The sequence below is a fragment of the Arachis duranensis genome, chromosome 6 (genome assembly GCF_000817695.3).
Source record: "Arachis duranensis cultivar V14167 chromosome 6, aradu.V14167.gnm2.J7QH, whole genome shotgun sequence".
Classification (NCBI taxonomy): domain Eukaryota; kingdom Viridiplantae; phylum Streptophyta; class Magnoliopsida; order Fabales; family Fabaceae; genus Arachis; species Arachis duranensis.
The window spans coordinates 5,170,244-5,194,273 of NC_029777.3; the positions used below are offsets into that span (position 1 = coordinate 5,170,244).

At 36.1% G+C, this 24,030-nt stretch overlaps 7 protein-coding genes across 11 annotated transcripts; 4 read left to right on the plus strand and 3 right to left on the minus strand.

The window, feature by feature from the left end:
• The first annotated feature begins 2,055 nt into the window (after positions 1–2,055).
• LOC107492156 (dormancy-associated protein homolog 3) lies at positions 2,056–3,933 on the plus strand. 2 transcript variants are annotated; one of them, XM_016113148.3, is made up of 3 exons: positions 2,056–2,256; positions 2,702–2,865; positions 3,407–3,933. In XM_016113148.3, exons 1-3 carry the CDS (start codon positions 2,142–2,144, stop codon positions 3,512–3,514), a joined length of 387 nt encoding a protein of 128 aa, XP_015968634.1. In that variant the 5' UTR covers positions 2,056–2,141; the 3' UTR covers positions 3,515–3,933. The 2 variants fall into 2 exon arrangements, with proteins under 2 accessions (XP_015968634.1, XP_015968635.1); XM_016113149.3 differs by having other exon boundaries at positions 2,057–2,256; positions 2,702–2,860.
• Positions 3,934–7,333: 3,400 nt separating this feature from the next.
• LOC107492155 (Golgi apparatus membrane protein-like protein ECHIDNA) lies at positions 7,334–9,343 on the plus strand. Of its 2 annotated transcripts, XM_016113147.3 has the most exons (6): positions 7,343–7,578; positions 7,846–7,902; positions 7,981–8,184; positions 8,501–8,560; positions 8,789–8,915; positions 9,048–9,276. In XM_016113147.3, the coding sequence occupies exons 1-6, from the start codon at positions 7,564–7,566 to the stop codon at positions 9,134–9,136; spliced, it is 552 nt and encodes a 183-aa protein (XP_015968633.1). In that variant the 5' UTR covers positions 7,343–7,563; the 3' UTR covers positions 9,137–9,276. The 2 variants fall into 2 exon arrangements, with proteins under 2 accessions (XP_020981938.1, XP_015968633.1); XM_021126279.2 differs by lacking the exon at positions 8,789–8,915 and having other exon boundaries at positions 7,334–7,578; positions 9,048–9,343.
• A 400-nt stretch (positions 9,344–9,743) lies between these two features.
• On the plus strand, positions 9,744–12,056 carry LOC107492153 (AP-3 complex subunit mu-like). Its single transcript, XM_016113142.3, has 8 exons — positions 9,744–9,859; positions 9,947–10,046; positions 10,120–10,230; positions 10,333–10,422; positions 10,502–10,749; positions 10,955–11,164; positions 11,311–11,518; positions 11,634–12,056. Exons 1-8 carry the CDS (start codon positions 9,825–9,827, stop codon positions 11,877–11,879), a joined length of 1,248 nt encoding a protein of 415 aa, XP_015968628.1. The 5' UTR covers positions 9,744–9,824; the 3' UTR covers positions 11,880–12,056.
• On the minus strand, positions 11,641–12,992 carry LOC107492154 (psbP domain-containing protein 1, chloroplastic). Of its 2 annotated transcripts, XM_016113144.3 has the most exons (3): positions 12,350–12,992; positions 12,011–12,264; positions 11,641–11,780 (listed from the first exon to the last, which is right to left on the minus strand). In XM_016113144.3, the coding sequence occupies exons 1-2, from the start codon at positions 12,872–12,874 to the stop codon at positions 12,043–12,045; spliced, it is 747 nt and encodes a 248-aa protein (XP_015968630.1). In that variant the 5' UTR covers positions 12,875–12,992; the 3' UTR covers positions 11,641–11,780; positions 12,011–12,042. The 2 variants fall into 2 exon arrangements, with proteins under 2 accessions (XP_015968630.1, XP_052119367.1); XM_052263407.1 differs by lacking the exon at positions 11,641–11,780 and having other exon boundaries at positions 11,956–12,264.
• Positions 12,993–14,049: 1,057 nt separating this feature from the next.
• On the plus strand, positions 14,050–16,544 carry LOC107491821 (alkaline/neutral invertase A, mitochondrial-like). Its single transcript, XM_016112740.3, has 6 exons — positions 14,050–14,775; positions 14,849–15,008; positions 15,088–15,299; positions 15,383–15,876; positions 15,985–16,033; positions 16,145–16,544. Exons 1-6 carry the CDS (start codon positions 14,050–14,052, stop codon positions 16,469–16,471), a joined length of 1,968 nt encoding a protein of 655 aa, XP_015968226.3. The 3' UTR covers positions 16,472–16,544.
• A 285-nt stretch (positions 16,545–16,829) lies between these two features.
• Positions 16,830–18,715, minus strand: LOC107491822 (protein RTF1 homolog). The gene is made up of 2 exons (XM_016112742.3): positions 17,204–18,715; positions 16,830–17,162 (listed from the first exon to the last, which is right to left on the minus strand). Exons 1-2 carry the CDS (start codon positions 18,713–18,715, stop codon positions 16,830–16,832), a joined length of 1,845 nt encoding a protein of 614 aa, XP_015968228.3.
• Positions 18,716–21,022: 2,307 nt separating this feature from the next.
• Positions 21,023–22,877, minus strand: LOC127748332 (uncharacterized). 2 transcript variants are annotated; one of them, XM_052262630.1, is made up of 3 exons: positions 22,825–22,877; positions 21,718–21,947; positions 21,023–21,471 (listed from the first exon to the last, which is right to left on the minus strand). In XM_052262630.1, the coding sequence occupies exons 1-3, from the start codon at positions 22,835–22,837 to the stop codon at positions 21,262–21,264; spliced, it is 453 nt and encodes a 150-aa protein (XP_052118590.1). In that variant the 5' UTR covers positions 22,838–22,877; the 3' UTR covers positions 21,023–21,261. The 2 variants fall into 2 exon arrangements, 1 of the variants encoding a protein (XP_052118590.1); XR_008010327.1 differs by lacking the exon at positions 22,825–22,877 and having other exon boundaries at positions 21,550–21,933.
• Positions 22,878–24,030: the final 1,153 nt, after the last annotated feature.

Genomic DNA, 24,030 nt, shown 5'->3' on the forward strand with positions numbered 1-24,030 from the left:
TTGGGCTAACTCATTTGTTTTTATTTTTTCATTAATTGATTCGGAAAAAGTATAAAAAATAATGTATATAGTAAATAATATGAACAATAGATTAAAAAAATAACTCAAATTCTTAATTAATTAATTAATTTTTAAATTTTTAAATTTTAAAAATAAGAATTTATGCATAACTCTATTATTCATTCATATGGTTACTCCATTATTTTATGTTTGTCGTTTATCATACATTTTTCATATTCGGTCTACCAGAATTCAACGTTGTCACTAAAGACAGCAGTTTAAACGCAACAGAATGTCGCCGTTCAGATGCATCAAAATACTACTATTCCTTCACCCCTTGCAGACGCAACTGAACACTGCTCTCCCCCACACCCGTACAGTCGCAATTGTAGCCGCTGTACTTGCACCGCTCTCAGATGCAGCCATAGCCACATCCCTGTTCATTTTCCTTCACTGTCCTATGCACCTTCTGTATCCTCTTTCCGTTGTTATCTTGTGATCACTGTTCACAATCACTGCTGATAGAAGTCCCAAGCTCATTATCGTGGTTGATGTTGTAGGCGTGGTGTTGGTACCATTTTATACTGGATGTTTATTTTACTAGGTGTGTAGATGGTTATTTTTATTTCAAATTAGATGTTTAGTTTTTTGGATTGGAGTTCAAATATATACAATTAAATTATAATAGATGTTCATTTTATTAATTATGTGGATGATTAATTTTATTTTTAATTATATGTTTAGTTTTTTCGCTGATGAGAAGGCAGGGTAGAAAAAAAAGAACGATGTTGATACTTGCTGTGAGAGACGAATTAACGCCGACCAGTGTGGCCGATGAAAAATGGAGTATCACCGATGAGAGAGTTTATGAGTATAGTGTTACGGTGGTCAACAAAACAAAAAAAATTAAAAATTGAAATATAAAAAATAAATTTTTTAATAAAATAATTAAAGATAATTTTTTTTAATATTATTGGACCAAAATTATAATCCATTATTTACGTTATTCACAATTTTTATTATTTACCTAACGAAACCGATTTATTCATTAATACTCCGTATCAAATTTTAGAGAAAAGGTTAAATATGTCCTTAATCTTTTGATTTGCAGACATTTAAATTCTTGAAAATTTATAAATACATTTAATTCCATGACCTTTTTAAAATCTGAAAATATTAATCCCTCATGTTCTCTTGGGTTTGTGAGATTCAACAAAAAAATCAAACGTGACTCCTATTGTACTAATCTGATTGATATAGATGTACACGTGAAAGAATTTTTAAAATTAAACAAATTATACTAAAAGATCAATATGTCCAAATTTTAAAAAAATTAAAATTTTAAATATATTTTTAAATTCTCAAAAATTTTAATATCTAAAAATAAAAAATTAGATATCGATTCGTCATTAAATCCAAATTTTATGATGAATTTTAATTCAGTGTTTTTTAGTTTTCAAATTGCTGATCCCCATGTCACTATAACATATAGAATATTTTGGAATATACACGTACTTTTGCATCATTTTTACCGACACTAGTGTGTTTACATTTTAAGGGACCCAAAATAATTACAATGATCTAAACTAATCAGAAAACTCAGCACAGTGCCGGCTGCTATTAGTAATCCTACTTGCGCGAGAATTGTCTTTTATAAGTGTCCTTATTTGCAAGCTTGATAAGAGATCATCAGCTGAATCATAATTCATAAGGTCAACTTTTAATTTGGATATGTAAATATAAGGTAAAAAAGGACTCATCGAATCTTAATTTAATCGTATAAAAAGAAACAAAAACCGTGGGAAAATGGCTTTGTCACGTGACACAAGCAATAGCACGTGTCACCCTTCCTCTTTTCGGTCAAGTAAAAGACTCACTCAGTACTATTGGGCCCCATGCGCTAGCGTATCCTTATCCCAACCCGAACCCGAACCCGAACCAAGTGGCCACGTCACCGCCTCAGTATTGATCGCATCGTACGGCTGAGATTAACCTTGACCCTACGAACTTGCTCGACCTTTAACTCATGGCGCTCGTTAAATAGGGGGCACCTGGGTACATGGTAGCATCCCTGATTCTGAAACCTGGTCATTGGGATCGCCGTTACGCCGGATCTGCTAAAATACGCTTGATCCACACTTATGGGCCTTCTCGACCAGTTGTGGGATGACACCGTCGCCGGCCCTCGGCCGGAGAGCGGTCTCGGCAAGCTCCGAAAGCACCACACCTTCACTTTCCGTTCAAGCTCCGGCAAGGGTACGAGCTGTACTCTGCCACGTTAATTACTTACTGCTACTACTACTTGCGCTTACCAATAACATATTAATATATATAAACTCACCGGCGATATTTGCATGCGAATTCTCGAAGGACCGCAACTACAAATCTCAAATCATGAATCATAAACTGAATTATTATTACTGTTACTTGTTATAATCTAACGGTTCATATTGTTTAAGTAACCTTGGAAACGAAGTTTAATTTCTGTGTTTTAGGTTACATATCCTCAGATCACGGAGCTCCAAGCTCGAAAGGAATTAAATGAATTCATTTCATATGATGATACAAGATCTGAAATAATCGAAATTAATTAACCAGACGAAATTCATGTTTCTTTTTTCCTTTTAATTGTTATTATGGTTTTCGTAAGAAATTAAAATATGGTGCTAACAGCTAGGCATATTGGTTGATTGATGATCAGAATCAGAGATTGGGAGCATGAGATCGTACGGCGACGAATCGTCGGAGGAGACGATGAGAGTAACTCGTAGTATCATGATCGCGAAACCGCCGGGGTACCAGAGTGGATCACCGCCGATTTCTCCCGCGGGTTCTACTCCTCCGGTGTCTCCGTTTTCCGGTGAGGTCGTTGTTTCTCTATTTTAGTACTACTATGCATCTACTGTAACTCAAGTGTAGCGCCAGTAACTTTTGTTTTGGGTGTTTGTCGTAAACGAAACGGATGATCCAGAATTGGTGGTAGGGGCAAATTTGTCCTTTTATGGCGTGGTAGGCTCTCATTCAAAATAATTCATTATAAGCAGTGTTTGGTAGGGTAGTTATGATACTCGAATGCGAAAAGGACATTTTCTCAAAAACACAATTATCTGGCCATTATAAGTCATTTACTTGTGTCCATAATTCTGGATCCAACCTAACCCAGGTGTCAACTACAACTAACTAGGGTTATTACTTCATAATTTGGTTAGTAATAAAATAATCGACAAGTCATCATTGAATACTAATAATATCCATAAGTTCATTGATTAGGTTTGTGGTTCTAGAGAATAGTTGAGTGTTCAGGACCACTTGGTCTTTGACTTAGTTGAATTTGTTTTGAGTAAATTATTGGTGTTCATCACTCTCAGAGACAGAGGATTGAAATTGATCTCATATGTGGTATCAGGGTCTAGAGAGTCGTTTCGGTTTCGAAGAAAATCGGCATCAGATGCGTACGAGAAGAGAGGCCAGAACAGATCAAGCACTTCTACTCCTTTCGATGTGTGAGAAATAATGAGTCACACTACTCACGAATGTATCTGTAGCTGATGTGGATGCTGTGTTTGGCCTTTGCTGTATCGGGCCAATTTTGTTTAGTGTATGTACGTATATTATATATGCATGAATGTATGTGTATGTGTATGTGTTCGAGTGAGCTGACCTTCAATTCTGTAAAGGTGAGGTCGCGCACCAGTTCAGATCATGCGATGCAGTTGTGTGGTTTTAGCTTCTATATATCTTTAATAATTAGGACATTAGGTCATTTAGGTGAGCTTGTAATGGTTTAGTAAGTTGTAGGAAACTCTTTGTATGTAATTAGTATGTGTGTATAGAGCAATTCTGCGTTTGTTTGTCATTGCTCATTTCTTCTCCCTGTAAGTTTTCGTTCCCTCAATAACAAGCATGCATCCCACGAATTTGTAATTTGTTTTACATCTGAGTTTCATCATCATCTGTCCTCCATCGGTAGGTTTTAGATATGAACTGCGTGCTGAGGCTTCAGAGTGAAATTCTTCATAATTTACTAATGCTATAAGGTAGTTTAACAGAACTAGTGAATGTCCTGAAACAATTGTGGGCATTAATTGTAACATAATAGAGTTTGTTTTTTGTATAGCTGTCAAGTTGGTTAGTTTGTTAGACATAATTATAGCACTATTAGTTAGTAATTTATTTTCCCTTTTGCTATATATATTGTAATTGGTACTCAGTACTCTGTGGTGGTTCTTTTAATCAATTATTCTCTCTTTTCACTTCTTTTCAATTCTTCTTCCATTACTTTAAATTTCAATGACCTGAGAGTACATCACCAACCTTCTTCTTTTCTTATAATTATTTTTGTAATTCACTTGAATTTTAAGCTTGGTACCATTTTACATGGTATCAGAGCGAGAAGATCCAACTATGGCAGATAATTTAGCTAATCCGAATGCAAGCCCTTCATCAAATTCCGCTGCAGATTTTGAGAATTTCACCGCTTTCATGCGTCAATTCTCTCAGTTCCAGGCACATCTTGGCAGATCTAGTTCATCTTCTGCAATTTCTGATCCGATTAGCCCTTATTTTCTTCATCCAGGAGAAAGTCCTGGTTTGGCTCTAATTCCGCTTAAGTTGACACCTCAAAATTATTATCAGTGGTCGCACGATATGTGGAGAGCACTCAGATCGAAGAACAAGGTGAAATTCCTCGATGGATCCATTCTAAAACCAGGTGAAGGTGATCCTAATTTTGAAGCATGGGATAGGTGTAACAATTTTCTCCTCTCCTGGATCAACCTCTCTCTCAGCCCTGAAATCGCTAAGAGCGTGATGTGGATTAGCTCAGCTCCAGACTTGTGGAATGATTTAAAACGTCGTTACTCACAGGGAGATGTCTTTCGAGTTGGTGCGTTAAAAGAAGAATTTTATGCACTCAAACAAGGTGATCTTACTGTTACCTCTTACTTTGCTATGTTGAAAGCTATTTGGGAAGAATTAGAAAATTTACGTGCTATTCCTAGTTGTGTTGCTTGTGTTAATGGATGTTCATGTGGATTACGAATTGTTCGAGACTATGCTTCTGAGGAATATGTTGTCAAATTCTTAAAAGGATTGAATGAGCAATATTCAAATGTTAAATCACAAATCATGCTAATGAAGCCGTTACCTGAAATCAACACAGTACTATCTATGTTAACCCAACAAGAGCAAGAATTGAATTGTTACCCGTCAAATAGCAACATAGTGACTAACTCTTTAGAGGTGCAAACCTCAACTGGAGGCGGTTCATTTTCTGGAAGAGGCAGAGGCCGTGGACGAAATTCAGGCAGAGGAGGAAATCAAAAATCTTATAGTCGAGGCTACACTTCAAAGTTTTGTAGCTACTGTAATCGAATTGGTCATTTAGCAGAGACATGCTATAAGAAAAATGGCTTTCCTACTCACCAAAAGCAGCGAGTAGCCAATCAACTTAGCACTGACGAGATAGTTGAGAATTCTAGTGCTGAGATTGCTGATTCTAACCAGGATAAAAAGAGCGATGATACAGTACTTGTGTTGACTCCAGATTGAGTTATTTTTTTTAAAAGATCTTATAGAGAAGTAAAAATAATTTTATGTTTGGATATCTCATGTAAAAAGGTCTTTCTATCTATCAATTATGTTTGTGTATAACAATATAAAAGTACTTTTTGTTTATTTATTACATGAAAAACATCTTTTTTTTTAAGGAAAAAAGATCTTTTAAAAAAAGATGTAAATTACAGCTTCTCAAAAAAGATCTTTTTTTATTTTACTAGTGCTTTTACTTTTACTAGAAATTTGCCAAACACGTTAAAAAATAAAAAATGATCTTTTTTCAATGAAAAAAGATCTTTTTTTAACAAAATAATGACGCCCAAACATGCACTATATCGGGTAAAAATCAGGTGAAAACCGGACCGTTAACATTACTTTCTTGTAAACTAGTATGTGAAAATATCCAAATTTTCAAGACTCCAATAATTATTTGACATGGTAAAATTCACTTATAAAAATATAACAAGAACCAACTCTTCCCTAAAATTAAAGCATAACCACAATCAATATTAATATTGTCTAATAACACCAAATATTTAAATCAATACAAATAACACAATATCATGCATTAGTCTAAAGTCTTATGCATTTTAAACATAAAATATTAATTTATAGTCTTATAATGACTAATAACACAAAATATTAAAGTTTACAATACTTAAATTTCACATAAAAATAATCATCATCCATCACTATTAACACAAAATATTAATTGTGTATAATGATCGGATCATCGGGTCAAATTCGAATGACTCGAGTTACGTCCTGAATTCGACCCAAAATAATAATTAAATATATTTTTGAGATTCTTATTCGATTTTAAATTCAATAAAATTACATCAAATTAATCTCTAAAAAATTTGAGACTAAACCAAATTTTAAAACCAAACCGAATTATGAACACCCTGTATGGATGGAAGTTTGGAAACCAATGTCACTAGAAGCTCCTTATTTCACCAGCACATCAGAGCAGTTATTAGCTTCTTTAGAGTATCATTTACGTAACTAATACTGCTTCTCAGTTCTCACCTCAAATCATATCTTAATATCTTATTTCGGAACTCTAATCTCTCTCCACCTTCCAATTCCAAAGACAACAAGGCAGATAAGCCACACAATGGTTGACAACTATTTTTAATAGAGTTAATACTAATTCTAAAATTATTTTCGTACCTCAATCTAATTTTTAAAATTTTGCTTTATTTGATTTAGTCTCTAATTTATATTTGTCTTTAATTTTATTTTTATCACAAAATTGTTATTAGTATAATGCGATAGATTAACGACTGTAATATTAACTTTTTTAATAAATATTTGATGTCATAATTAAAAATTTTTTATTTTAAATTTTTTATAAAATTTTTAAAATTTTAATTTTAATTTTATTTAAAAATTTTAAAAATTATTACATCAAATAACTGTCGATCTATTTTCATAGGCCGATAATGGTCATAAGTTATAACACACATTCATTCATTTATATACATATTATGACTCCTTAATCACCCTAACTACTGGGAATCGAGTCTAGTTTGGCGATAGGCCAAAAACTAATCTATTACTGAACTGAATTTTATATAAGGATTTGTTATTAAATAATAAGTTGCTGCATGTATAAAATAGAATTTAAACCTCTATACTTACCTAATGAACTAACTACTAGACTAATTCAATTTGGTTGGAGGCAAACAACTTTGTTATTGAAATGCAGTCTCAGCCACGTAAATACAAGATTATTTTTGGGTCAAGATAATACAAGATTTCAACAGAAGAATAAAACCAGATAATTGGGCCATACAAAATCCATGAACCAAACTGGATAAAAAATAAGTTGATCGAGCAAGGCATCGGGCTAGCCCAAATGATCAAGATCAGAGACAAGGCCCTCTCTCTCTCTCTCTCTCTCTCTCTCTCTCTCTCTCTCTCTCTGTGTGTGTAAATGTGTAATATACCTCACCCGTGCAAGAAGAACAATCGTCGTGGATGATCTCAAATACATAAACAGTCATGGATCTCAGCCAGGTATGTCTCTCAATGTTAATGCACATTGGCTACATTCTCAACTTCCAGTTAGATAGATGTGCATGTGCAACGATTAAATCTCCTTTGGCATCTGCATTATCATTGGATTTGATTCATTTGCTTCTATTTCCTCTTCATCTACACCTACTTGGTTTCTGGCATTGATTTTCTTATTACTACATTGTTTTCATGATTATGATAATTATATGGATCCCTTGTAGATTTAGCTGATTGATTTCAACACAATGATATAAACTCTTGGTGCAGCCTGCAGGTGAAAACTACGGCAATCCCATTACTTGCTTCTTTCACGTTTTCTTCAAGGTTTCCAACTTTGCCCTTTTCAACATCCTTCATATTTATTCTTTTTGATCTTTGTGTGATTCTGGTTGTGGATGGCAGGGCGCAGCTTTGGCATTTTACATTGTATTTTCCATCTTTGTTGGTAACTTTGTCGTCATTTTCGTCGTCACTGCCCTTCTTGCTGCTCTTGATTTTTGGGTCGTCAAGAATGTAAGTGGCAGAATCTTAGTTGGTTTGAGGTGGTGGAATGAAATTGATGATCAGGGTGAGAGTGTTTGGAGATTTGAATGCCTCGATCAAGAGGTAATTTCGATTTGCATATAGTAATTGTAATTGTAATTCCAACAATACTAAGTGTACACTAAAAATCAATCACCAAATCAAATAAAATACATGTTGAAATATAAAATACACATTAAAAATGAATTAAATATTACAATTATTTATATACAAATTTGTTATGACTGATTTTTAGTGTGTAAATAGCATTTTAGTTGTAATTATTTAAATCTAAATACTATATGTCAATCTCTCTGTTGAGTAGTGTAAGATTGCAATTGCCCAATTTTCAGTACTATATATCAATCTCTCTGATGTTTGTTTTTTCTTAAATCTACAGTCAATGGCTCGGTTGAACAAGAAAGATTCATGGCTTTTCTGGTGGACCCTTTACTTGAACGTAAGAAAACATGGCATGGTTTAATTTATATCGCAATGCACTGCTTTAATGTAAATACTAAACAGGGATCTATGATAAAAACAAGGATCATCATTCATCAATTGACTTAAGCTTTGGATATAGATAGCAAGTAGTTGTGTTAAATTTGCATTGCTTAGGTATGTTCTCTGGTAAATCAGCATAAATTTTCCTTCATTTTGTTGTTGTTGTTGTTGTAATGTTGTATAGGCAGGTATATGGCTTTTGTTGTCAATATTCTCGCTCATAAGGTTTGAAGCTGATTACATCCTAGTTGTAGGAGTTTGTTTGACTCTCAGTATTGCAAATATTGTTGGTTTCACCAAATGCAGAAAAGGTTTGCTACTCATTCATCTTCTTAAATTTGTGGGGCCATGGATATTGGCAAAGAAAGAGGGATTCTCAACTCTGCTTCATCATGCATGTGAACTCAACGGATAACATGTCTGCTTTGTTGTGTATCTTGCAGATGCTAAGAATCAAGTTCAACAATTTGCTGCTAGGACACTTGCCTCAAGGGTCTCATCTACCTTTCAGTCAGCATTTAGTATTGTCTGAATTGTTTACTGCCGAACATGTAAATGCAAGAAGCAGTGGATTATCATTGAAAATTGAAAGCAGAGATTAGAGATATAGTGCATAAATGCATGATGATTATTTTGGATTCGCATATAGTTTAGAGAAATTCAAATGCAAAATTTTGTACACGATAATCAATACTCTATTGTCAAATTACTTAGTGAAATAATTACTCCTTTGAGAATGTAAATCAAAATTTCCTTTTTCTTCTTTTCTATTTTTTTATTTTCTCTTCGAGGGAGACAATGGACTATTTGTACAATGAGCTATTAAGTTATAAAATGAACATCTTTCATACTATCTAGAATAACTATCCGAGTATTAGGGAATAAACATCTTTTAAAAAATTTAAACTAATTTTGGAGTTCACCAAAGATGGAATTCTTGACATTTCGAATCTAACGCTCTAATACCATATCATGATACCACTCATCCAAAAGTTTCAGCTGATGGAAAAAGATAACACTAATAGTTATATCTCTAATACTCCATAAAAAGATTTCTGCAGACAAGATAAATATAATTGACTTTTTTAAAAGCAAAGAGGTAAAGAGTGAATAACTGAATAACCGTTATCTAAGACACCAAAAAAGAAAACCGTTGCGTAAATATTTGAGAGGAAGAGTGCAATCATCATCTTCCTCGGATCTTTGGAGTCTCTACAGAAATGTTGCAATGCATATTCCTTCTCTCCGATTCCGGGTATTACTGTATTTCCTATTCTCAATTCATCACTTTTTAAAGAGTAATTGAACATATGGTTGTTCTGAATCTCTGATTCCGCCGCAGAGAGGTGATTCTAGAGAAACAGCTCACTGGCCACCGCGTCGATCGCTCCATATGTTCCTGGTTCTGGGACCAATCCATTTCTCAAGCTCATTCCTTTAGGGTATCTTTCTCACATTTTACCTTCATTAATTTTTCTTCTCCGCTTCTTCTCTTTACACTTTCTTTCTTAATAGCAACTTCCAGTGATTGCTTCTCCCACACATTATCTTTTCCAAGTTTTTCGTGAGGGAATCACCTTTCTGGCTTGCACCCAAGTTGAGATGCCACCGTTGATGGCCATTGAGGTATACTTTTCGTTATACATTCCCTTCCCATTGCAGCTCACAATTTCATGAATGGTACCGTACTATACTCTCTTTGTTTTTAACTGTCTGATTATTCTTCAGTTCCTTTGTAGGGTAGCAGATGTCCTCAATGATTATCTTGGGGGTTTGAACGAAGACTTGATCAAAGACAACTTTGTCATTGTTTATGAGGTGCTTTTTTCTTCTGAATTTCATGTGAAATGAAATGCTGCTAAGGATTTTGGTCCCTTTATACTTGTTGTTATTGTAGCTGCTGGATGAGATGATAGACAATGGATTCCCACTAACTACGGAACCTAACATCCTGCAAGAGATGATAGCTCCACCAAATATTGTTAGTAAAGTCTTGAGTGTTGTCACTGGCACCAGTTCCAATGTGAGTGACACCCTTCCTGGTGCATCAGCTTCTGGTGTTCCCTGGAGAACAGCAGATCCAAAGTATGCCCAGAATGAAGTTTATATAGATCTTGCTGAAGAAATGGATGCTACAATAAACAGGTCTATATACTCATTTTAGTAGAAACAGTTCTTAACTCACCCAAGCCATGAAGTCTTGCATGTACGCATCTCCAAGTTTAGCTAACAGTATACTACTGATTCTAGCTGGCATTTATCTAAGATCATCTCAAGGTTCCTCCTTAGTAGTTTAAATCTTATGCAGCACTTATTTTATACTTGCTGCTAAACACTTCTGTTGATTTAGGGATGGAGCTCTGATGAAATGTGAGGTCTATGGTCAAGTTAAAGTAAATTCCCATATCAGTGGTCTTCCTGACATGACACTTTCATTTACAAATCCTTCGATCCTAGATCAAGTGAGGTTCCATCCATGTGTTAGATTTCGCCAATGGGAATCCCATCAGATTCTTTCATTTGTGCCTCCTGATGGACAATTTAAACTTATGAGCTACAGGTAAGGTATCCAGCTTTATGTTAATGTCTGGATCAGAATTTGAAAACTGAGTTTGAATAAAGAAAAGTAATTGCGAAATGAATTCCATTCCATTATATTCCCAATTTTCTCTTTCTCAATATTTTTGATATTTCATCTTGTTTCAGGGTTAGAAAATTGAAGAGCACCCCATTATATGTAAAGCCACAGTTGACATCGAATGGTGGGACATGCCGTCTTAATGTAATGGTTGGTTCAAGAAATAATCATGGAAAGACTATTGATTTAGTTACAGTTCAGTTTCAGCTTCCTTCATGCATTTTATCTGCAGATCTTACCTCAAATCATGGAACAGTAAACATCCTTGCTGACAAGGTCCCTAACAAGCAGCAACCTTTCTGTTAATTTTTATCAAATACAATCTACTTTGCTCCATATTTCAGCATGCAATTTGAAGAAATGAAGCTCTCTTTGTATTCTATTTTATCAGACATGCAATTGGAACATTGGTCGGATCCCAAAAGATAAAGCCCCTTCAATGTCTGGAACGTTGGTGCTTGAGACTGGATTGGAGCGTCTTCACACCTTCCCCACATTTAGAGTGGGTTTTAAGATGATGGGTGTTGCTCTCTCTGGCCTGAAAATAGATAAACTGGATTTGAAAACTGTTCCTTACCGTTTCTTCAAAGGTTTTCGAGCTGTTAGCCGTGCAGGTGAATTTGAAGTCAGATCATAACCTTGTACTTTCAATTTATTTAAGAATAAACTTTTAGTGCGGTTAGGTTACTCATCTAAGCAATAACATTTGAGTATGTAGTGCAAATTTTCCTTGTGTATTGAGGATGAGAGGAACAATAATAAACTTACAAGAGAAAGTGAATATATATTATATTATCTTCCTAAGCAGCAATCTTGTTGACACGAAAAGAATCCATGACTTGACGAAGATCATTTTGTTCCTCTGTAAAGACATTCTCTGGCACTTGCAATCTCAACTCATAGAGTTGATTGTTTTCAACTCCAAGTACTGAAAGATACCTCCGATCCCATTCCATGCGTACCACCCGCTCTTGTGGCATAACAGCAAGCTCATTGTTGTTTGCATATGACTTGATGTTTACCTACACATTCAATTCAATTCAGGACATGGAAAAGAAGCTCATACTGAAAGAAAAGTAATCATTGTAATTGAAATTGTGAGGCAACCTCAACTTGATAGTACAACTTGCCATCATCAGCAACTCTGGAAGTGGTGGAAAGGATGCTGGATTCGCGTCTAACACCAAGCCTGGTAGACATGAATTCAGTGAGATATTGCTTGAGAACCTTTTTGCCGGCTTCTTGGGGTGAACCCAAGTCCTGAACAGTCTTGTATCTGGAAGATGATGGAGAGGAGATCTCAACAGATATGTTTTCATCGAGAACATAAGGGTCTCTGAAGAAGATGTCAGCACCGGCACCACGCACTTGGATCCAGTTGCTGGGGTACCTGAATGAATAGCCATCAAATGAGTCTACGTATTCGCGCAGCACAGGGGAGTGCTGAGCCAATGCAGCAGAGGCAGAGAGAATGTAAGTTGGTAGGAGCAAGGACAAGGACAAGGACAATGCTTTCCTCCGTGGAACTGCAAAACCTTTAGCCTGAGAGTGGCCTGAAATGCAGCGAGGGGAACAGGTGGAGAGAGAGATGGGAATATCGTAGAAGCGCTGAATTGGAAAGGCAATAGCCATTGCCGCCCCCCTTCCCTCTCCAAATCATGAAATGAATGGATAAGGTATTTGTGTCACACTAGCACCACCACATCACCACACCTCTGTCTCTCTCTCTCTGGTTCACATCATCTCTGTTGCTTAGCCCATACACAATTATAATAACCAGTATTTTATATTTCGTTAAATATTTTATATAGAATAATTGATTTGATATCCAATTTGTTTCACATATAATATACTTGATTATAAATTTTTCGGATGTTATATATAAGAATTGGTGGATATTAATAGTATGATAACATCTTCATTTAAAAATAATATTACAAATTATTTGATAGTTTAACATATTTGATTGAATTATTTAAGATTTTTAATTTTATATAAAAATATCTTTTTAAGAAGTATCTATAATAAGAATTGAATAATACTAAAGAGTCAATATAATTTATTATTTATATTTAATAGTTAGTTGGTAATATATAAAAATATGAACTAAAAATATATCGATTAAAAATAATAAATTTTGTTGGTTGCGGAACTTTTTTCATTTTCTTATATGAATGCTTGTTATGAATTTTCTAAGTAGCATATTTTTGTCAAAGTAATATTAATCTTCAGTTTATATAGCGTAAATTGATCATGTTTTTATGTGGCTTTTATAATGACACTGAAATAATATATTTGAGTTAGTTTCTAAAATTTATTAAAGTGAATTAACATGGCAACATGAATTAAATAGAACTTATTAAAAGCACATTCTAAGACCGAATTTTCCAAGAAAGGAGGAAGGGTAGTAAAAAAAAAAAGAAAAAGGTCCTAGTTCCTGAATGCTGACCCGAGCATAACGGAACATTTCACTGATCACAAAACAAAGATCATCATCCAATAGTTACTTATAGATCATCCACATGTGAGATAGAGTATCCCGTAAATCATCTTAAAATAATTTGTTTGCCAAAATTGGTGGAAAATGAAAAATCAACGTGAAAAGTGTGAGCGAAATTAGAATCTTTGTTCCTTGCGCATCGCAGTTTCGCCTATATAATAATAATTAATAAAAAATAAAATAAAATGTCACATTCTAACCACCTTCGTATTTGACAGTTAGTTATTCAGTTACGTTCTTGAATTCTTTTTTTGTTTCCCTGGATATTCATGTTATGATCGGTACGAACCTTATTAGCATTTGCAGCATGAAACCATCTCCGAGGATGCTCATTAGTTGCAAGAATTCTTCATCGTTTCTTGCAAGATGTCACCCCACTACTCCTCGTGCAATGTCTAATAACCTTTCTTCTACCAACAACATTCGCATGTTGGGTTTTGCACGAATAATGAACGGTAACCACAGAGCTTTTCGGTTACCCTCTTCAAGATATTTTAGCCATTTAACTTCAAGGCCTCAAACATTCCGTTCACCGGCCGCAACCAGAATCAACGGCGACGTCACCACTGCTACCGTGAATGAACTTGGATTGAAGCCTCGGAAGTCAAGTGTGAATGACAAAAAGAATCTGGAGATTGAGAAGGTTTACATAAAGACGGACAATGGCATCGATGAGAAGCAATTGGTTGTCGAAAAATCAGCGGACAAAGAGTCTGAGTTAGAAGCTGGGGGTGAAGAAGATAATGCAAGATCAGAGAATAAGGTATCTGAGGGTGTGGCTGCTCCAATTATCAACAACAATGGTGAGGAGGAGACAGACGTGGAAAGAGAGGCATGGAAGCTGTTGCAAGAGGCACTTGTTACGTATTGTGACACCCCTGTGGGAACGGTGGCTGCAAATGATTCCAGTGAGGAGTCTTTGAATTATGATCAGGTCTTCATTCGGGATTTCATCCCTTCAGCCCTTGCTTTCTTGCTCAAGGGGGAAAATGAAATCGTCAAGAACTTTCTCCTTCATACCTTGCAACTCCAGGTACCTCCTATATATTATTCAATCAATACTCTCACTTTTCTCTTTGATGATGTAATGTTTGATATTGCAACAGAGTTGGGAGAAAACTGTGGACTGCTATAGCCCAGGGCAGGGGTTGATGCCTGCGAGCTTCAAAGTTAAAACCATGCAAGTTGATGAAGAAAAGGTAGAAGAAGTTTTGGATCCTGACTTTGGGGAATCAGCTATTGGTCGTGTTGCGCCGGTAGATTCAGGTTAGTATTTCTGAGAATTTTTGTAATAATAATCTTATTTGGAAGATTGGTACTTTATGGTTGGTTGTGGTTGACATAGGATTGTGGTGGATCATTTTGCTGAGGGCTTATGGGAAGCTGACCGGTGATTACAGCTTGCAAGAAAGGGTGGATGTTCAGACAGGCTTAGAGATGATCCTTAACTTGTGTTTAACCGATGGCTTCGATATGTTCCCATCTCTGTTGGTGACTGATGGTTCTTGCATGATAGATAGGAGGATGGGAATTCATGGTCACCCTCTTGAGATTCAAGTAAGTGAGGAAGATTTTGATATAGATAACAAGGGTTTAGATTCAACATATTAGTTAACTAATTATTTTACTTTGGTTTGCAGGCGTTGTTTTACTCAGCTCTACGATCAGCCCGTGAGATGGTTAAGGTGGATGATGGATCCAAGAATCTGGTTAGAGAAATCAACAACAGGCTGAGTGCACTCTCATTCCACATTAGAGAATACTATTGGTTGGATATGAAAAAGATGAACGAGATATACCGGTACAAAACAGAAGAGTATTCGTTGGATGCCACCAACAAGTTCAACATATATCCAGAACAGATTCCTCTGTGGCTAATGGATTGGGTTCCACAGGAAGGGGGATATCTCATTGGAAACCTTCAACCAGCACACATGGATTTCAGATTCTTCATGCTTGGGAACCTCTGGTCCATTGTTTCATCTTTGGGTACCCCAAAACAGAATAAGTCCATTCTGAATCTCATAGAAGCAAAATGGGATGATCTTGTTGGCCACATGCCTCTTAAGATATGCTATCCTGCCTTGGAGTCTGAGGAATGGCGTATAATCACTGGCAGTGACCCAAAGAATACGTATAAATTTCTTTAATTCTTTCCCTTTTATGGTGTTGTTTAGATGTTTTAGTACTTTGGTGACTTTATAGTCAGAGTTGATTCTAAGACACATTTCAACTTGTGCAGCCCTTGGTCATATCACAATGGTGGATCTTGGCCAACACTTCTATGGCAGGTAAAATTTTCTTTATGGGAATGTTATGACCATGGAAGTTCAATGGTGTCGTTTCATAATTATTTACCCTTTCCCCTTTGGTTTAATATGTGATTCATTTTTGTCATTCAGTTTACACTTGCATGCATCAAAATGGGGAGAACTGAACTTGCTGAGGATGCAGTTGCTTTGGCTGAGAAAAGGCTTCCAGTTGATTCATGGCCGGAATACTATGACACTCGCACCGGCAAGTTCATCGGGAAACAGGCCCGGCTTTATCAGACATGGACATTAGCCGGCTTCCTTGCATCCAAGATGTTCTTAAAGAATCCTGAGACAGCAGCCATGTTGTGCTGGGAAGAGGACCTTGAGATTCTTGAGACATGTGCTTGTGCACTGAGCAAGAGTGGCAGGGCTAAATGCTCTCGCGATGCCGCCAAGTCTCAGATTCTTGTTTAGGATTCTGCCAACATTGTAAATAGTACATTCTTGTTCCACATTGTTGTGACTGTGAATAATGCTCCTTCTTTTCACTTTTGTACATTTGTAAATATCTTGATATTCATTTTTCTGTTCATATAGAATGTTCCTTCAGAGCATTCATTTTGCTTCCCCAAGATTCTACCAAGTATAAACAATGCCAGAAACAATTATAGCATGATTATTGTGTTTTCTTTCAAGAAATAGTGGATGTGTCAACCACAAGAACACAGATGAACAAACACATTAAATACTAAGTGCTAAAAAATATGTGGTGACAACATTTTCTACTTGTCAAAAGAATATGATTGAAGTCATAAAATTGAAACTGAATACTCTACAACAGCCCTCTTCTTCTCTTGTAGTCGCTGATAGTTAATGTGAGAGCATGCCTACCTCCATCGTTTTCAGGCACCTGCAACCCAACCGTTGCTTCTATCTTCTGTTTCCTTGCCAAGAACCCATTCTTCAATCCCTGTGGTCCGCCCAAATCCTTAAGTTCAGCCAGTGAAATCGGCAACTCAAAATCATGCATCATGTTTGATTCTGTTCCGCAATCCACCGGAGCCAAAGTATCCACCAATTTCCCTGCACTTGCAGCAGCTTCCAGTGCTGCTTCTGTGGCTTTAAACCCAACAGCATTACCTGCTGACACACTTGGTTCTTCAACCTTAGTTTCATGCTTCTCTCTATTATTACTAACTTGATGACTCTCTTCTTGTTTGACAAGTTCTTGAAATTATCAACCTTGTTCTTTCTGTTCATCTCAGCTAATCTTTTAGCCCTGCTGTCATTATCCCTGGCTTCGCGTGCCGCGTCCAATTCCAGGAGCTTGGCGCAGATCCTCTGCACCTCGGCCTCATCGTTCTTGCTCTTTGCTACCTCCATCAGCCTCTTCAGCTTGTCCTTCTCAACCGCGACATTAAGCGGCCGAGTAGGCGCGGCTTTCTTCTCCTCCAGCATCTGCTTCACAGTGGCTGCAGAGTAGACATAGTTATTCGTTCTTCTAATGGCCTCTCTCTTGTCCAAAACACTCGCCTTACTCGGCATTTGGCTGCAACTTCTCTCAATTTCCCTAACCCATTGCCTGAACTCTTTCTCCAATGGCGAAGAATCCGAAACCACAGCCATTTGGAACCTCTTGGCAGAGCTTTCACTTCCCCAAACACAAACAAGGTACTTGTGAGTGATTCTGTTCTCAACCTTGTAGTGCCTATTTGGATCGCCACAATCAACACTCTGAACCATGCAGAGTCTGTAAACAGCTCCACTCTCTGATTTTCCAATCCCAATTCTAACAAAGCACCCAACAATTAACTCTTCAAAGAATGGTTCATTCAGCCACTTCACAAGCCTCGATCTCCTAATGGTGATTTCCTTGATTTCTTCAAACGTTGGCATGTTTGATTCTCTCAACATGTTCTTGTCATCGTCATCGTCACTATCAGCCAACCCTTCAGAGGAATCTCTATCACTGTCACCGCTCTCGCTCTGGCTTGAGCTACTTGAAGTAGTTACTGCTTTCTTCTTCATTGGAATCCCCTTATTGGTGCTTGATGATGATGGTTTTCCATGGTGAGTGTCTACCACTTGCTGCTTCATCCTCTTGGCTCGCAACTCGCTTAAGACATCGCCTTTGGCGGCGGTCCTCTCGGCGTGTCTGGTGGAGGAGCGAACCTTGGAGGAAGATGATGGTGGTGGTGGTGGTGGAAGAGGTGATTGATGATTGATCATGTTCTTTGAAGTAGCATTGTTGTTGGTGTCCCTTTTCATTCTTAATTGTTCTTTGAACTCCTTTTCGCCTTTTTTGGCAGCTCGATCGGAGAGTATCATCTCTCTTTCGAGCTCGGTCATGTTTGCTAGCCTCTGCTTGTCATCTTCATTCTTGTAGAGATCACTGCCAACATCAGATTCTTCATCTTCATCATCATCATCATCATCCTCCAACAGCTCTCCTTCATGGCCTAATTCCCTCTCAGTTTTGGTGAGGTCCAACCTCTTCTTGAGAGGAACGTTCCTTGATGACGATGGCGGCTTCTTCTTGCTTGCTCCGCCGCCCTCGGCGTCGGAGTCTTCCCCTCTGGACTCACTTCCAGCATCATCTCCTCGTTTGGATTTCTGGTTTCGCGGCTTACTACTAGTACTATTACTATTGTGGCGCTTTCTGTGCGGGGAGCTGGTTCTTCCAGCTGCCTCCAGAAGCATGTTCTCCAAGTCCGCCATAATAACAATAATAATGTTAATGAAGACGAAGATCAGAGCATGCATACGTTGGTGTTGGTATTGGTATTGATGGAGAGAGATAGCATGTTCCTGGACACGTGCATTGGAGCTCGCTTCCATAGAAATTAAACTAACTCCTACGAGTACGTATAATCTCCGCATATCGTATTTGACAGCTTCAAACAAAATATAAACATGTCGTCATTTCCATTAAAAATGACAACTATTTCTGGTTTAGACTAGGGGTGCACATGGGTTGGGTGAAGCCGGGTTTGATGAGACCCAGACCCGATTCGAAATATACACCGGGTCTATTTATTAGACCCGAACTCGATATTGGACCCAATGAAACCAATACACTTTCGGACCACAATTATACTGGGTGAAAATCGGGCCGTTAACATTACATTACGTTGATACCTTCTTGTAAGTTAGCATGTAAAATTTTCAAGACTCCAATCATTATTTAACATGATAAAATTCACTTAGAAAAATATAATAAGAACCAACCATTTTTTAAAATTAAAGTATAACCACAATCAATACTAAAGCAAAACCACAATCAATACTAATATTGTCTAATAATACCAAATATTTAAATCAATACAAATAACACAATATTATGCATTAGTCTAAAGTCTTATGCATTCTAAACATAAAACATTAACTTATAGTCTTATAATGATTAATAACACAAAATATTAAGGTTTACAATACTTAAATTACACATAAGAATAGTCATGATCCATCACTAATAACACAAAATATTAATTGTGTATGATGACTGAGCCACCGGGCCGACTTTGGGTGACCCGAGCTATGGCCCGGATCCGACCCAAAATAATGACCGGGTCTATTTTTGAGACCCTTACCCGACCCTAAACCCGATGAAATCACACCAAATTAGCCCCGGGCAAGGCCGGGTCTGTGCACCCCTAGTTTAGACACCAACAAAACTTAGAATTTAATTTTAATGGATTGTGGTATAATTTAATTACATAATATTATATTAGTAAAAATAGAAAATGGATCCTCTCCATTCTTTTTTGTCACCGGAGAGAATAAAGTGTAATCTCCTACCTTTAATTTTAAAGTGGGACTAAAAATAAATGAGAGAGAGAATGCAATGAAAGGTGAGATCTTCCACTAGATACCATCCAGTTTTTTTTCATTGGAAAGGATCTACTCCTGTAAAAATAACTTCTTTTACATTAATAGTGTGAATGATTGTTATCTAAAAAAATAATGATTATAAAACGTTATACAATGTTCAGACATGAAAATTAAATTCACACAATTTAACATATATACTTTTACATTTTATTTAATTATCTTAGAATTGCATATCAATCGAATCTAATATACTCAAAATTTTAATTTGATTTATATTAATATAGTAAAAAATGACAACTATTTTTAGTTTAGATACCAACAAAACTTAGAATTTAATTTTAATGAATTGTTGATGTAATTTAATTACATAATATTATATTAGTAAAAATAATTTCTTTTACAGTATGAATGATCAATTATCTAAAAAAATAATGATTATAAAATGTTATACAATGTTCAAACATAAAAATTAAATTCACACAATTTAACATATGTACTTTTACATTTTATTCAATTATCTTAAAATTGCATACCAATCAAATCTAATATTGTCAAAATTTCAATCTAATTTATACTAAATTTATTAGATTGGATTGGATACAATACCCATGATTTACACTAGATGAGGAACGAGACTCGGCTAAACTCAGGCAACAACCTATGTAGGTTAACATACTTCGAAAGTACAACAAAAAAACATTTCTAGAAACATTACAACAAGGAGACCTCATCTTACACAAACTAGAAGACATGCAAAAACCACCAGGGCAAGAAAAACTTCTTGTAACATGGGACGGACCTTTCAAAATGTCAAAAGTACACGGGACGAGGAGTACTCTTTGCAAATTATGACAGGGGCAAGCTACGAATTTTTTTTCTATCACTAAGATTTTTTCCATTTCGGATTTTATTCGGGGAGGTTTTAATGAGGTCGATCACTTTGCACCTTCTACATTCGAAGATCTACTAAAACCCAAATAACATTCAGTATTCTTTTCTATCTCTACCTAACCAACATACAAACGTTGGAAGCTAGCAATACATAGGTAAAACAAATTACCAATCATAAAAATTAAAACAGACAGACAAGTGCATGCATTGTTCGTCCGACAAATCCATCAAACTATACAAAACAAAAAGTTTTCATACTAGCAATAACATAGTCACAAACACATAAGTAAATGAGTCAATTATTCTTATCAACAGCTGCCACGCTTTCATTCTTTCATCTTCAGCTTCCCCCTGGCCTCATCATCTACGAGTTTGCCATTCACTACAATCTTAGTAACATCAAGATTGTCGACCTCAAAATCGGAGGATAAGGCAACAACTTGACTTACAGCACGATCAAATCCAACCGAGAACATCTCCAACACTTCATTTTCAAGCTCATGGATCCTCAACGTCATCTTCCCTTTCTCGTTATCAGCTTCCTATATTTGATTCTGCAAATCGCAGATTTGACCCTGCAACCTTAGCACTTCCTCTTCTTTGCTCTTCATTTTTGTTGTCACATCAACAATAATCACGTATATTTCTTTCAACGACCTCTCTAAATTTGGTATCTTCTCTAACTCTTTTCTCTCTTTGGCCCCCAGTAGTTTCCTTGTCCGACCCATACAAAGTATCCTCGTGCCAATCACCTAAAAAGAGCACAATAAACTTAGCACAACAACATAACAACTGGAAACATCAAACATATAAGTACTTTTCCTTCTTACCTGCATATACTGTCCCATAACCTCTTTTCCTACATTCTTAAAAAACCGTACATCATCTAGATATTGAGTGACCTTGTTAGCTAATTCCATGAAAGGAAAATGGTCACCCCAAACAGATTGGGCATCTACACCACTAATAAAATCCTGAAGTCATATCGGTTTTCTAACCTTTTTTCCACCACCTGAACCCATCTGTACGTCAGTCGTAAAAAGAATTTCGATAGACTTTTCCGAATCAAGCTTTTTCCTCTTTATTTTGTGAGGGCGAGCACTAGATTCTACATCATCTATGCCAATATCCCTGTCTATTCTGATGGTAGAAATATCCCTTTCATTCTTCTTTTTCTGGTCTAGAAAAGACTTCAACCTATCAGAGAACAAGCTCGGAACCTTCCCACCTGTAACACACAACCGACAGATATTAAAATAGCATCCTCACAAAAACTAAAACTCCCCATACTAGTATTTACCTATAGACTCCTTTAAAGCTTCCTTATTAGTCTCCACTTTCAACATATCAGAAATTGATAATAACTTTTCCGCTGAGAAATAATCTATTAGGAAATCTAGGATCAAATTCTCTTCATTACTTCTCATCATAACATCTAAAATTTACATTGATTCCAGACACCAATACAGAGAAAACTTCTCGCCTAATTCATCATCCAAGAAAAAAGGATACTCTGTTTTTGAAGAATGGACTTTCACGAACATTTCTTTAAAGTTCTTAAAAGAAGACTTATACAATACAAAAAGCAATTGGCCTAGATAACTGCTAAGGTTTTCCCAGAGACCCCTTCGAACTCCTTTCAATTGAAAAAAAGAAAAAAACAAATTCAGTGAAGGAGGAATTTTCAAAAACTCCATCAAACACTCATAGGCTCGAAGAAAAGCCCATGTGTTAGGATGTAACTTTAACGGAGCATAATTCAACTATGTCAATACTTTACACTCAAAATCCGAAAAAGAAAACCTAACATTCAGCTCTATTAACATGCAACTATAAAAGTAAAAATAAGCCTAATCACCCCTCTTCTTGCACACCCTCTCCTCGCCATTATAGGGGAGGAATTCCACAGCAACCAAATCACTACTCCTAACCCAGTTAACAATGCCAAGTTCAAAAACCGTTTTCGCATTCTGAAAAAGGGAAGCACGACATTTCACATCTGTATGCACTCTTTCATATAAGTCATCCTTTACATATACAACCTTGTTTTCAGCCATCAACAGGAGGAAGAAAATTCAAATAGTAAAAAAGTGAAAATTACTAACCTTTTGAAGTCATTTCCTATTTTGGCTAAACTTGTTGAAGTAGGGCACAAAGACTACTCCCAACACGCAGACAGAAAAGTTAATAAAGGACCAACAAAACCACTATCACATGATCTCTATCAATCTTACTTACCAATCATTAGATAAAAAAAAATTTTCAACTACTATTCAATTAAATGGTTTTGATTCCCCCAAAGTAATCGCACGGTAATAATTATTACATCTCAATAATTTTTCTGTTAAGTCTGAATCCACAATATTTTTGTTAATGATACAAAACTACATGCATATTTTTCATAGACTTATAGTAGAAAGTAAGGTGGATGATACTTGTGAGTGAACATTCCCCTATTGGGATGATCTGATGGTTGCATAAGTTAATTGTATCTTGAAAAATTACTACAAGGGTATATATAGCGAGGGAGGGTTGATTAGAATCATTGATGAATGATGAATGTAACAACAAATGTGGAAGATAGTTAGAAATACAAGTGGAACTTCAACTTCTTGTCTATATCATTGACCATGTAGCTGCCACTATGGTCACGACCGGCATGGAAAGCACATAAGAAATTATCCTTTTTTTATTTTATATTCATTGCATCAATTATCAGTCATCTGAAGTTCTTAAATAAGCTATTATAAATTGGCAAGTTATCTTTTTAGTCGAAAGCCGTTTTTAGACTAACAAACTCAAATATCTTGAGGAAGAGTGCTGGTCCCCCTAAACTTTCTCATCAACAAATACAGGAGAAAATAAAGAAAGAAGAGGAAGAACAAAAATGTGGGGAAGGGGAGGCCATTGCTACGTTGCAAGGCTGAAGCCTGACGGCACCTCAACCTTCCAACTATGCATTCTTTTTGGCAAGCCGTGTTTGTACACAGATACTGATGAGTAAGTTGTTCCCTATTCCTTATCATCATAAATATCCTATGCTTCTTGATGAAGATGAGGACCAATTTGGAGCGGATGGTGTTGAAAATGTGATTAAGAATTATGAGAAATGTGTGATATCATCAAATGATGGTTATGAACAAGTGATTGTGAAGGATGATGAGTCACGTTTACCAGATGTTCGACTTAATATTTCTAAGAAAGATGATCAAGAAATAGAAGAGGAAAATTCGGCAGGGAGAATGCTTGATGATTATGAGGTTATAGGAGATGAAATTGGCAATAAAATTGTGATGGAAGAAGAGTTGAGT

Excerpts from the sequence above, each read along its gene's own strand:
- LOC107492156 (XM_016113148.3), top strand. The coding sequence starts at position 2,142 with ATGGGCCTTCTCGACCAGTTGTGGGATGACACCGTCGCCGGCCCTCGG. Across the intron at positions 2,257-2,701 it reads CCGTTCAAGCTCCGGCAAGG|AATCAGAGATTGGGAGCATG; the intron begins GTACGAGCTGTA and ends ATTGATGATCAG. Across the intron at positions 2,866-3,406 it reads TGTCTCCGTTTTCCGGTGAG|GGTCTAGAGAGTCGTTTCGG; the intron begins GTCGTTGTTTCT and ends ATGTGGTATCAG.
- LOC107492155 (XM_016113147.3), top strand. Across the intron at positions 7,903-7,980 it reads TCTTTCACGTTTTCTTCAAG|GGCGCAGCTTTGGCATTTTA; the intron begins GTTTCCAACTTT and ends TGTGGATGGCAG. Across the intron at positions 8,561-8,788 it reads GGTGGACCCTTTACTTGAAC|GCAGGTATATGGCTTTTGTT; the intron begins GTAAGAAAACAT and ends AATGTTGTATAG.
- LOC107492153 (XM_016113142.3), top strand. The coding sequence starts at position 9,825 with ATGTTGCAATGCATATTCCTTCTCTCCGATTCCGG. Across the intron at positions 9,860-9,946 it reads TTCCTTCTCTCCGATTCCGG|AGAGGTGATTCTAGAGAAAC; the intron begins GTATTACTGTAT and ends ATTCCGCCGCAG. Across the intron at positions 11,519-11,633 it reads TAAACATCCTTGCTGACAAG|ACATGCAATTGGAACATTGG; the intron begins GTCCCTAACAAG and ends CTATTTTATCAG.
- LOC107492154 (XM_016113144.3), bottom strand. The coding sequence starts at position 12,874 with ATGGCTATTGCCTTTCCAATTCAGCGCTTCTACGATATTCCCATCTCT. Across the intron at positions 12,265-12,349 it reads AGTTGTACTATCAAGTTGAG|GTAAACATCAAGTCATATGC; the intron begins GTTGCCTCACAA and ends TTGAATGTGTAG.
- LOC107491821 (XM_016112740.3), top strand. The coding sequence starts at position 14,050 with ATGAAACCATCTCCGAGGATGCTCATTAGTTGCAAGAATTCTTCATCG. Across the intron at positions 14,776-14,848 it reads TTCATACCTTGCAACTCCAG|AGTTGGGAGAAAACTGTGGA; the intron begins GTACCTCCTATA and ends ATATTGCAACAG. Across the intron at positions 15,300-15,382 it reads GTCACCCTCTTGAGATTCAA|GCGTTGTTTTACTCAGCTCT; the intron begins GTAAGTGAGGAA and ends TTTGGTTTGCAG.
- LOC107491822 (XM_016112742.3), bottom strand. The coding sequence starts at position 18,715 with ATGGCGGACTTGGAGAACATGCTTCTGGAGGCAGCTGGAAGAACCAGC. Across the intron at positions 17,163-17,203 it reads ACTTGTCAAACAAGAAGAGA|GTTGAAGAACCAAGTGTGTC; the intron begins GTCATCAAGTTA and ends CATGAAACTAAG.
- LOC127748332 (XM_052262630.1), bottom strand. Across the intron at positions 21,472-21,717 it reads GTTCAGGTGGTGGAAAAAAG|GTGATTGGCACGAGGATACT; the intron begins GTTAGAAAACCG and ends TGCTCTTTTTAG.